General features: G+C 36.5%; 1 protein-coding gene across 1 annotated transcript in view; it reads right to left on the bottom strand.

The window, feature by feature from the left end:
* Window positions 1-13,749, bottom strand: part of ERP44 (endoplasmic reticulum protein 44) — a 51,277-nt gene that overhangs the window by 29,333 nt on the left and 8,195 nt on the right. Inside the window, exons 2-3 of the mRNA XM_051812798.1 lie at window positions 2,317-2,389; window positions 463-502 (exon numbers count right to left, since the gene is read on the bottom strand). Of these exons, the coding sequence (XP_051668758.1) occupies window positions 463-502; window positions 2,317-2,389 (113 nt within the window). The remainder of the gene's footprint in view (window positions 1-462; window positions 503-2,316; window positions 2,390-13,749) is intronic.

Here is a 13,749-nt window from a genome sequence, read left to right on the forward strand (position 1 = left end):
ATAATTTCAAGTAAACAGTTCCTTCTAAGTATGTCATTCACAAGGTCTAACCAGTTCAGCCCCAAATTCCTTCATTTTACACTTGCTCAGATTTCATCTCTCAATCATAATTTCTCTAGTTCTCCACTTGCAAGCTCTTTTGCAAGCTCTTACAAATTAGAAATTTACAAACTAGAAAAACAATTGATTTTTTGTGTCAAGTCCTTTTTTTCTAGCACAAACGTATGGGACCAACACAGAAGAAAATGGAGAGTCTAAAATACTCCAATTTTTATTTCTGATAGGAGTCCTAAATGAAACATAGGATGGAAGAACTGCAGAAGGGGAAGCAATCAGGACATAAACCCAGGAAAGAACTGGTTTGAAAGCAACATACTACTTTATTTTCAATTAGAAAACTATAGCCAAACATGACAGTTTTCAGTAGACAGCGTTTTAAACATAGAAAAAAATATAACTTACCAATCAGCATAAAAATTAACTAAAGCAACATCTGCATTGTCTGAGAGGAAAGAAAAAGAAAAAACCCAATGTCACATTGAGAGGCAACTTCTTAGTTCTTTTATCTGAGATTATAAAAATACGCACAAAAAACTATAAAAGCAAGTATTTCTACATTATTCAGCATATAGCTTAGTCTGATTGCTAGAAAACTGCTAGGATAAATCTTTTCTGAAATATAATCTATAACAAATGGAAGAGTGATGAAAGGTCTTCAGTCAAGTGTTCTATTGACTTTATTGATATATTAAAAATGTAAACTCTTAAGGTATTAAGACACAAAAGAAGTAATTAAGTGACACATGAAATAAAAAACAATTCTGGATTTAAAATTAAGGTACTCACATTCAGAAATAGTACTTCAGTGTATCTCTTAAGCATTAGCTCTATTACTCCTAAGTGTTAAAAAACAGTTAAAAGCTGAAATCTCAACTCTTGGGGTTAGAAGATCGACCAACAGGCAGACTGCCTGCACAGCTTACTCTGGTCAGTCCTTACCTGTCTTATTTGCTAAGAAGGATACTAAGGCAAAAGGTAGCAAAGAAATCTTCAGTCCCCCAAAAAATGAAAAATACTAAGAGACACTCAAAAAAAGTGCAATACCACAGGGATACATGTGATGAGGTAATGAAATAATGTTCTCACACATTACTTTTCACATACCAAAAAAAAAGAAAATACATCAAAAAAGGGTAAATCTCCTGCCTGAAAATAAACTATGATCTTTACACAATATAACGACTATGTTTTAAATTGATTTTTAGTAGTAGTAGTGGCCTAGACATTGAAAAAAAATGAAATACATACTGAAACTATAGAGTATCACTCACAGCTTTATAAAGCAGAAATGCTGACAAAGCAGAAAACTGACAAAGTTGCAGAGCAGTTACGTGTGAAGATTAAGATGTTGAAAGCCTGGAGATGATACTATGCTGGTAAAGACACTTTTGTGAAGGCTGGGGAGCAGCACTACAGTTTTGATTAGAATTACAGCGTTAAGATTTTCATTATCGGCAAGGAATGCAAGTGGTTAACAGGTAATTAACAAGCACTGACAAGTTTAGGGTTTACCTCCAAGACATTGAGTATTTATTGGAAGCAATCTGATACATTTTAAAAGTAGTTACACCTGGATATATTCCCTTTTATGAATAACATTTTATAAAATGATTTTATATTTTCCACTGCACAGAAGGTATTTACAAGCAGATCACATACTACAAAGTACTCCTGTAACATTAGACAGATTATAGAAGAGACTTTAATAAAAGAGAATAAAGAGGGTTTTTTCCCTTGATGCATTTGAAACAACGTCAAAACTTTCTTTGTGCAAAGACTTGCAAAGGCAAATTGCATATTTTTCAGAGGAAAAGGTTTCAGACAAGGAATACACATCTGTTTAATTTAGGGATCTCCTTTCTATGAGCCACCAGAATCAGCACAATGCTTAACCTGAGGAAAAGCACAGCTGAATAAGCAAGATACTTAAGGCCCATCACCATGGTTTTCAGTTGCTGCTGTTTTTTGGGGGGGAACTTTTAAAATGCCCTCTGGACAGGTTTTGGTTATGTAATCAAGCATTCCCATCTGCAAACCCGATACCAGTTATTTTTCTTAAGACACTTCAAATTCTCCTTGCAAGACATTAGTTCAGACAGCTAATTTTGACCACAGGCATTTAATATTTCTAAGCCAATTGCAACTCAGATATTCAAAGCTAGGGTATGCATATTCATTTAATAACACTCCAATATTCACACATATTCACACAATAACTGCAGACCTATAAAGAAAAAAATTATTCAGAGTACTCACTTAAAATGTCATCTATATTTCCACTATCTAGACTTGTTATTTCACTTCTTGCTGGACTAAAAAGCCAAGACACCTAAAAAGAGAAAGTATATCAGTAACGTATGTAAAGTTTCAGCAATAATATAATAACTCATATATGATTCTTAAGAGTTCCAGTTCAAAAGCTGGCAAAGAACAGTAAAAGAACTGTAATTCAGTCCACGCATTTCAGATGACAGCAGTACTACAAATATACAAATAAACTATTTACAGATATAACATACTCTCACATTTAAAGCAAAATTAGCTATCTCTTAATATAATTCCCTATTATGTAGGCAGAAATGTTACAGGTAAATTTTGCACCTTTAAGAACAACATATTCAATAAGTTCACCCCATTTTTGCCACCTAACAACCTCACACAGCCCAGAAGTGCATGGGCTTGGAGTTGCACACTCAGTAATTGCCCCTGCCACTTACAGGGCTTGTCTGGCTAAAAAGTTCCACATTAAGTAAAGCCTCAGTTGCCTACAATTTTATTGATGTTTTAGGAAACAGTTTCAGCATATGTAACTCAACTAGCTACAGTCTTATCTCCTGTATTTTTACTTGACACGGCTTCAGTCCCAGCATGCAGTAGTCATATCAGACTATAAAAACTGAGGTACCACATCAGCCAAATAATTCAATTACAAAGCAGCATATGTATTACTCTTAATGCAGCTTTCACAGCAATACACAGTTTTATTGAAGAGCACTCTCATATTCACTGCAATAGGCCCAGTTATTTTTGTCTCAAAATATGGTGAGGGAAAAAGAAAAAAGATTTGCTGTTCTATCCTAGATGAAAGAGGTATCAGTGAATTACAACTTATTTTTGCTTTGAGAGAGATAAGCATGCACATTTTTGAGTGGAACAACACAGATTCTGATCTGGGACATAAATGTTTCCATCCTGAGCAACCTGGTCAGAAAGTCATCACTTCTCTAAGCAGGGCCAAGGCTTGGACCAGATGCTTTGCTGTGATGCCTTCCAGCTTCTGTTTTCAATCGATGTATGGTTCCTCAGGTGACAGAGATAACAAGAAAGGAAAAGGAAGGTTTTCGGTAGGGAACTGACAGGAAGGCACAGGTCAAGGAGTCAGGCAGAGACCACAGATCCCCAGTGACACCTGTGAGGAATTAACCCTCGCCCTGAGATGTGGCAGCACACAACATACACACTATCCATGTTCCTGGAGACTGTTTACTCGTTGCAGCTGCAAAGAAAATCTGCTTATGGCTAACGAGGTATAGCTGACAAAAGGCACCAAGGAAAAACATAGCTAGAAGTATAAAGACCATCCAAATAAAAACACACGAAGCAGCTGGATACAAGGAAACAATTATACAAGGATCTCTGTATTTATGGAAGAGCCTGAGACCTATCCTGAACCTGTGCTAGAACCATGACTACAAAGAGCAAGCCTCCAGGGTATGCCTGCTTTTGACACTGTTTACAATTCATCAAAAGACTCACGCAATGTCACACATCAAGCTTCCTAACAATTGTTGCAAGTGTATATCAAATATTTGCCTCAAAAAAAAAAAAAAGCCAAACTGGATCCCTGACTTTCTTAAGATCAGCATCAAAAATGGTGAGAAACTTCTGCAGCAAGACATTAGCTCTCAAACTATCACTGTAAATGGCACACAGGTGAGATCTGCAGCAATCATTTTCAATTCCTTCTCATTTGTGGATCACTATCCATTTCTCAGTGAAGACTGATTCTTTTGTATTTCCCATACACAGGCGCCCCAGGGTAGCATATACATTCCATCTTACACTACAGGCTGAAAAACACAGCAGCTGTTGCAATAAAAATATATACCAGTGCTTCTCACTTGGTAAATGAACAAGATATTAATCTTAAATGCAAGTCTCAGATTTGTGGTGGAATTTGCACAGTCTTGCTGTGGCACTTAAACAGCCTGCAACGAGCATCTAAACTGTGGCTTCAAGATGACTGGAGAGAAACAAAACTTATGGCTGAGCTGTGAGGTCCACAGATGAAACAGACAGCGTAACAACTCAATTTACCAAAAAAAAAAAATCTGATTAAGCAAGCTATGCAATGCACAAGTTGCAGCAGGCCAGTATTAGGGAAGTTCCTTTCAAGACACTGGCATTGCTGACTACTGAGCAGCAAAGAGGTAGGACTCTGCCTTCAGTCTTTGCAGGGGGAAGCTACACATATGGACCCACATCAACATTGGCCAAATCATCCCTAGAGAGGTAATAGCTGATGGCAACCATCAGTGCAGACACCCCTGCATCACCCCTGGGGTGGTTCATGGGATGACAACTTCCATGGTGTTGCTATGGGGAGGTGCTGGTAGTAGTAGTAATATTTGTAGTGAAAAATGGGTCAAGTCAGCATGTGCATGAGGTGGTGCAGTTTTTGTTTGTACCCACATGCTGTTTTATCGCAAATGTTAGGACAGACCTAACTTGTGCACAATTAAAGCAGTAGCTACGATTAACAAAACCAGTTGGAATATTGCTCAAGGTAATAAAGGATAACTCAACATTAATTTTGTTGGTCATCATCTGATCCTCCCACAGGTGACTGCAAACTCAGTGTTCCAAGGCTTCAGCTGCCCTGCAAGGCCTCAAGAACCTCTAATCACCTTGAAGACCACAGAGTTACTTATCCTGCTTATAATAACCTTGAACAATGCTTTTTAACACAGAAAATCCACAAAAGCCTCTAGAAAGTAAGAACTTCTTAACTGTTACACACAGCTCTGCATCACCATTCACACTCAAAACAAACTTCCACAGTAGGTCTTGGTGAAACTATTTTCACAGGAGCTCAGCGTTTTGTGTTGTCTAAACACACCGAACAGGTAAGATATCAATTTCTTAAATCCACATAGCTTTTTCTAGAATAGCTTTCCAACAGCAACACAAATCTTATCTAATAGGATAAATTACACATAAATTAAACACAACGTAGATAAGCACATTATTTGCAGTCGGGAACAGGCTACATTACTTAGCAGATACACTTAAACGGATCAGGAACTGTAGTCGCATTTGTAGATTGCTACAATACACTTAACTTGCAATGCAAATATTTAACTGCACCATGAAAGCACACCATGTACTAACCAATAAGATCCTCTGCTAGGCTGTGCTATGTGCAGAAAAAAGGAATCAAAACTATTACTTCTTTATAGCACAAAAAAGTTTGTGATTCCTTTCTTAACTCTTACCGTGGAAAAATGTGGTGCAAACTGCATGTTTGAATATATGTGTTTCATATATTGAAAGTGAAAAAGGAATTAAGCCATATCTCTTATTGCCCTTTTATATTACAGTAGTGCAATAGGTCTGAGACTAAGAGCCTTCTTTCCCCAAAAGTTGCATAAAATCTGAGATAAGTGAAATACTTTTTCCACTAGAAGTATGAAAATTTCTGTTTGTCAAAGATATTCATAACCATGTTCTCAAATGTTTTATACTGACTAAATCATAGTGGGTGCCAAATTCTTCATAATAAGTTGACAGTCTCAGGGAAAAAAGCACTCCTTGAAGAAATGTCAATAAATATGCAAGACACACTTCAGCAGAAGCTTTCATTAAGGTGTAATGCCTGTAAGGAAGAAAGCACATCCTTTTGACCCAGTAATCTTGCTGTTCCATGAGATGCAAGAGGGTTTATGATATTACTAGTATTAATATTTAACATGAAGAAATACAAATTCGTATTTAAATTGCTAAGAAGCTACACTGTTTTGAGAATATTTTCTGACCTTTTTCAGGCCTGTGCTTCATATCCGTGGGCAGAAAACAAGACATTTTGAGGAAATAATTTCTGAATATCAGCAACACACTTTATAAAACAGGTATTAAACACATGTTCTGAAAAATATACTGGTTAAAACATGTCTTCTGGATTTTTTACTTTTAAATGCAAACTTTGCATTCCACTAGCGTATAGTGGAAGGACACAGGGATGACTGTTCATGTTTGAGAATTATTTTTTTTCTTTAGTTACAAACTAACCTCCCAAGATAGCTACACTGAAGAAAGCATCTTGAAAAAATAATTTGAAAGGAAAATTGGTTATGTAACTACACCTGAAACAACTCAGGTTGTTGCCTTTACATTGGATAAAATTAGCCATGTATATATATATATACATGTATATATATATAAAAATATAAGATATATATTTCTATTTTTAAATGTTTAAACTATGAAAATCTGAAGGTAAAACTAAGTAGCTATGAAATAAAAAGATTTTAAAAAATAAAGGCAGAGTAGGATATTAAAAGATTAAATACTTGAATGAAACTACAGAAGTTATATTACCGTGTTTATAATCTACTCACAATCATTTAACACTACAGAAAAACGACAAGCTAAACTATGCACTAAAACAAACGAATGCAGAAAGCTGCACTTACAGAATGCATTGCTGGAGGGGAAAAAGTCAGGAACTGAACAATGCATTCACAAAGATAGAATTTAGCTTATGGGGGGAGGGAAGAAGAGGAGATGACACGTGTATTTTTACTCTTCTGGTCCTCAGAAACACTGTCAAATAAAGCATGAACATCACAGTTCAGGTTCCTGGAAGCTTCTGAAGGTAACACTGGTCATGTTTTTACTGGGAAGTTTAATTAATACAGAAATGTTAGTATTCTGATTAAATTTTGATCCTCACGAACTTAGCCATCACTTAGCCACTTATGCCTGGAGCCAGTACCAGTCACTTCTGAGGAGTAACTACAAATTATCTGAGATTTATTCGGATTGTTTCTAGTGAAAGACCTGAAAGCCATTATCATCCTTGTCTGACACACACAATGCCACACAAGCAGCCCTACACAACATAAAATGCTTGGACAAAACCTACTCAACTGACCCCCAGCAATGAACCTCTGCCAGGTTTCATATCCCTTTCCCAAAGAGGAAATAAATGCACACCCAGTTTCAACTCACCTTCTACTGACCCTGTTGCTGTTCAACTGTAAAGCCCACTGGTTATTCAGGATATTTAGATCAACCTTTTATTAATATTTTACTCTTACCAGTTAGTGCTGTTCTTTAATTGCTAACTGGACGGAAGAGACAGGCCTATAGGTTTAGTGGTATTTCTTTTTCAAGTTTATTGTAGTTTACATACCACTTTCTGGCAGAAAAGTTTAAGTTTAAATGTTCATAATCTTAAAACTACAAGAAAAGGAAAACAAAACGGGTCTGTTTAATTTTAGTTCTTCATGTCTTTATTTTTTAACGCACATAATAAAACAGAGGTCCTCATTTCCAAAGCAAACTATCTGAAGAATACAGAAAATTTATTCTTGGAGCATTACGATTTCTAATTAGTACTACACCTGCAAGGCAGTCAACAAGAACAACCTTCATTTTCAGTTGCTAGACTTTCTATTTACCTTTTCTTCCTGCTGGGAAATCCTAAAGGCACACAACTAAACTGTCTTTCTCCTCTAACACAAAATCATTTTACATTCTCCAGCCAGCTCTAGCCCACATCTAATCCAGACTGACATGCTGAAGTTACTACCTGAAGTCCAAGCCCCATAGGACTCTGCGGCTGACTTCCAGTTCCTGAGTACCTCTTTCTTCATGCATGCCACTAATCTGCTGCTACTCTGAGGTCTGCATTAAACTCCTGGACAACAGGAAGCAGACGAGTTTACAGCCTGCTGTAGGATGATACAAATTGAAAGCAATCCCAGGAGGCAGCAATGCCAAAGCTGGCAGACATTGTAAGAGCCCTGAATTTTGGCTTCAGAACCATCAATCAGGAGCATCTCGCTGGCAGCATTCCCAGAAGCCCTATAATGAAGCACAAAGTTCAGAGCAGAGAGAGAGAGAACAGTAAATAGAAAATGGTGGGGTAAAACAAAAAAAGAACATTATTCACCCCCTCAGTGAGAACAGTTCAACTCTTAATTGTCACCACTTGATTCCAGGATGTGCCCAAACATTTTCATAACTTTGACTGCTGCCATCACCATTGATTATGCAGGGTTTTCATTAGTAATGTAAGCTGCTTTCATTATGGGACTATGAGACAAAGTTCAAAACACTAACACAAAGTTCAAAACACTAACAATAACTAAGTTATTAGTTCAAAACACTAACTAACAAACACTTCTGAGTTACAGTTAAGTTTTCAGAGCAATGTTTAAATGGGCAATAAAAAATCATTTTCCTATTATTCTTCACTCAAGAGTCATATCTTAAATTTAATCAGGGAAATGTAAAATGGTCAAGGGAAGTTACTTAAAATAGATTTAAAGAGTGCAGTTACTAACTTCCATGAGAACAGAGAAAAAAATCTAACTAAACTGAAATACAGATAATATATATATTAGAAAAGTAAACTCACTTCTTTAGCCTTGATAGACAATTCACTTTTATACTGACTTAGCCAAGCAGTGCTATAACTGCACAGAACTAGGTAGAGACCACCATATTAAAAAGAGGTAATGTGATTTTTTCCTCCATATATCTTGTCATCTACTCCCATTTTAAGTGTCTGGAAGGAATATTTGGTGTAACTACATGTCTTATTAATAATAAAGAACTTTTTTCCCAAGGAAAATATTGGGGGAAAAAAAAAAATCACAATTCATAACAGTATCCTTGAAAAATCCAAATTATATTGATTTGACACTTCAAATCAGGAAAAAGAACTCACAGCCAATGTTCCTACAACTGAATTTAGCAAACGAGGAGTTGCAGGACTCTCATGTACAACTGGGAATGATTCATAGCCACAGAGATCTCTCAACAGCCTGAAGCACTGAAGAGTCCCAGAAAAATGGGTAAATTAACCTCTCAACAGTTTGTGAACTATTATTAGAAGACACAAGATGTTCATTCAGAAAGTCCACTGCAGAGATGAAAATTAAACCTCAGTATCAAAAAGTACAGTCCAATGCACTGCGATTTTTCCATAAAGCTATTAGTAGCAGAATCATGCAACCAAACACAATCCTAAAGCTTAAGTCTCTAGGCACAAACCTATGGATCACTGTCTTTTATAGAAATGTTTAAGTCAGGGCTCAAAAAAATGACATGAGGCGTGTCTAAAAAAGTGTTACAGAGGTAAGACCTGTAATTTATTTTCAGTTGAACTATTTGTAATTTTCAGTTATTTCTCTTGGCCTGGAGGGAAAAGGGCAATCCCCAGTCAGGGTCATAAAACACTGGTTCCCTTGTCTTAAACATCCACTTTGAGGTAACACAGTCCATACACCTATAAAAGATGTAAACAGATGTCTGAACAACTTCATGAATGATGTTCAGAGTACTCCACATACTCAGAAATAGGAATCTACCTTAAAGCCTGTTTCACAGCTTAAAGCCATGAATTCTGCTCCACAGGGAACTCTGAATCTTTAGATATTTTACGTACCAAGCTTCATCTTTTACACAAGCAGCTAGAACTTCCCTGAAAGAAAAAGTCTGATTCGCACAGCTTTTTAGGAAAAAACACAATCTCATGTTCTGACAACCTTTTCTTTCCCATATCTACCAACTTCTCTGATTATTTGGCAACAAAGATAAACTTTCAAGAAGCACATAAAATACAAATGCAATCTCCAAAATGATTAGCACAAATTAAGCAGCTGTTGCTGTATATGAAAGCCAGCACCCTCAGGGTTCTCAACTAGTTAAAGCATGACCCAGCAACACGAAATACAGGGCAGCTTGGTCTTGTCAAGACTCTGGTAAGGCCAGCAGAGCAGAATAGTTTGCTGCCCCTTTTCAGTAAGCCAAGGAAATATGCCCTGTTCTCTATTTTGGCCATTGCTACTACATGTAAAACCCAATACCAAAAACATTCGCTGTAGACCTTGGAGACTGTGTACTTGTAACTCCATTCCTCACGTCACAGATCATGTAACCCTGTATGCAAATCATTTCTCAATATCCTCTCCGCATTTTAAGATAAGTCAAAGCCATTTTTGCACTTGAAATATTTTGGAAATTATTTTGATGTGTAACAGTAGAGAAGAAATTGTGAGTCCTTTCATATAGTCGAGTCTAAATAGAAGGTTTATTAGGAACTGTGTTTTGAGAGCCACGTGTATCATTACAGAAAGCAACATACTACCCTGTTATTCATTATGATCTTGTACAGTCTTTCCTGTGCCCTTCATTATAGTCTTTACATGCAGGGCCATTGCAGAACAAGGAATTAGATTTTTTTTTTAATAACATAAATAGATGTATATTTTCTTCATTCTTGGACTGGTGATGAAAATGCATATTAAAATGAAACAAAAGCTTCTATGGCATTCTGTGGAAGGAGTGGCCACAGAATTCAGAATCTCTCCTTTAAAGCATAATCTTAGAGGAGGGAACCAAAGGCAGATGTAGTGTTTCCACAACAACCCATATTCTCTTTGTCATGTGAATATTTGCTAGCTTGGAATAATCTGAAGGACTGAACATATTAGTGGATAACTGAATTTTCCACACTTGCTGCCTACACACATTCTACTGCTTCAAAAATAACACAATTTCTGCTTTGGTAGATTCCAATACACACTGAGTTTATTCTCCAACAAAACAAAAACCAACTCATTTTAAGTGAAATGATCAATACCTACTCATTTCTAGTTGTTTAGCTGTTTACTAATTATACAATCTAGTTGCAATGCTGAACACATTTTTACTCCTCTGCTCCAAAGCATCATGTTCTCCAGACCATTGTAGTATCAAGAAAGGCGGGAACTTTAAGCAAAGACAACCCTGTTCAGCTTCACCTTTCAGGCTGGAACTTGTTTTAAAAGTAGGTGTGAATTACCAAAACCAACTGCACAAATGCCAAAATAAAGGCTACCATAAACACACATTAACTAGCCCTTCATGATTAAAACATCTAAGAATCAATTTAGATAAAATAGCAGTCAGGTGGCATAATAAAAATACAGTGTTGGAGAAATCTGTATTTCACATATTATTAGCATTTATAGTTGAAATACCACAGTCCTGAAGCTCTGGATGCTGGACCCACACTGCTTTAACCATGCAGCTGAGGTACTGGGTCAGGGAGGAAAACACAAAGGGCAACAAAAGTGAGAAATAGACACACAAAATACTTAAATGAAAAATACAGCTGGGGTCGTTCTTCTCGCCCAGCCCAACCAAAAGAATGCAAAACATAATGGTTTAACTTGCACTCTAAAGACAACATAAGGGAAGAGAAGTGGACAAACCAGCCTCTGATATCACTGTTTTAATTGTACCATTTACATTAGCACTGCTGCCTATTTGTACTTCCAAACAACAAAATCCTTTTTGAAAGTACAGAATCACAGCCACCTTGATTCGGGTCACCCTTATTTGACACTAAAGATGATGACAATTAAAACTAAACAATGGAGCAACAATCATTGGCAGAGCAGTAAATGTAGGAATGATTCTACAACAACTAGCAATTTAAGGTAAACTCTTGCTCTCTTCCAGTTTTAGCATGGCATGGTCAAGTTACACTCTGTAATCTCCTCCAGAACTAACCCATACATGAATACAGACACAACCACCCTTGTTCATTGACTTCATATCTAGAGCTTTTAGAAAGAAATAATACTTCCAATATCACTAAGAACTCTCCTTGTGCTACAGATTTTGGTTTTCCATCAGCATGACTGAGGTGCCACTTTTCCTCAGATTACCTAATATTTCAGCAGGAGCTTAAGGTTTTGTTTGTGCAACTATCAAAAGAGAGCTACAGTACTTTGTGATGCAGACGTTCATAGTGCAAGAAGTGTTTGCCCGTACAGTAAAACCATCGAGATTCAGTCCTGTGTTGCTGTTGCTCTTCCTTCTTTTTCTGAGGAATCAAAATGTGGAAAAATTCCTTAGAATTTCAAAATTACAAACTTTCTAAAATACAATGGAGTTTTGTAGCCTCAGCTTATCATTCCCTTAACATCAGAACTCTGAACTTTAGAATAAACAAATTTAAAACATCATCTAAACTTACGTTACTTTGATTATTTCTTTTTCTTCACTCCAGGCATAATTATGATGCACATTCCACAAACTTCCATTCTACACATGCAAACTACTAATCACAGTATATTAAAGCTCTCTGGCAAACCATTAGCTTGTCTCTAACAAATGTTTTACCTCAATTTTTATGTTAGCATTTATGATTTGCTACCTTAAAATAACATATGATAAGGGATATGATCTTTCAAATAAGCAGTAATAGAAATACTACTCCACAGCTGCATCCTAATTGACAAGTTAGCATTGGAGAAATCTCCCAATTTCAATGAGGAAGAAAAAAAAAGAGATACCTTTTACAATTAATTCACTGGCTATCTTCTATGGAAGAGCATTGATTAAAGCAATGCTACCTGAACCTGAGGAGAAAAATTCACCATTGGGACCACAGCCACACGTACCTTGAAGAATGAATGGCTAATTTCAGACTGCATAAGAGCTATTTTCTTTCTACCCTAAACAGCTGCACATATGCTGTCAATTTATCCCAGATAGCTCTGGACAGCAGAAGAGTAAATAATGCAGAGGACAGGACACATGCCACAGATATTTTGAAATGCACAAAAGAAAGTCATATGGAGATACCTCATTGCTGGTTTACCTCCCCAAGGAATATTAAACCTGCCAGCTTCAAGCTGACTCCCACAAAAATATTCAAGCAAGTATTCCAGACTGGTCCTAAAAATAGTACGAACACATTAACATGGTGCAGTGCTTGAAGTGGGAGCAAGTATCAGACACCCTGGCTCTGCAACTAACCAGCTTCATGAAGCAAACATGGAGGACTTCTGCAACCAGAACTGTTATCAAAATCCTCAGCAAGGTATCACAGCTATGTATTGGCTTATTTTAAAATAATGTTTAAAATACTAAAATACTAAAAAGACCTCTCCCCCCTGCAATTTTACCTTTTTAAGCAAAGCAGTTTTAAATGTCATTTAAAGGTAATTCCTGAGAGGCTCGCACACTCGCTGAGCTCCCTTCACTAATTAACGTATCATTAGTAGGAAAGAACTCCTAACTGTTCACCCCCTGCACCACATACACTCTTAATTACCTTTGTGAAGCAACCAATTTGTCTTTCAATCATCCTGTCCAAAGTCCCAAGTGAATTGACTCAACTGAGAGAAGGAAGGAAAAAAAAAAAAAAAAGGAAAAAAAGTTTTTTCATATACATGTTTATGAAAATTCATAATTTTTATGACTGGTAAAGAGTATAGGAGCTAAGTGCTTTCAGTAAGAGTTAAGAAAAGGGATTTCAATAAACTATAAGAGCCAGAAGTGATAGACTGACTAAAGGAACAAAAAACTCTTCTCGGGATTACAAATATGAATACATCACTGAAAAGCTTTCCCTTTGTGAAGCTTTTGAGAAAGTTAATTATATCATCACTTCATAATCACGAC

Source organism: Manacus candei, unplaced genomic scaffold (genome assembly GCF_025592945.1).
Source record: "Manacus candei isolate 608988 ecotype Guabito, Panama unplaced genomic scaffold, ASM2559294v1 h1tg000088l, whole genome shotgun sequence".
Lineage (NCBI taxonomy): Eukaryota > Metazoa > Chordata > Aves > Passeriformes > Pipridae > Manacus > Manacus candei.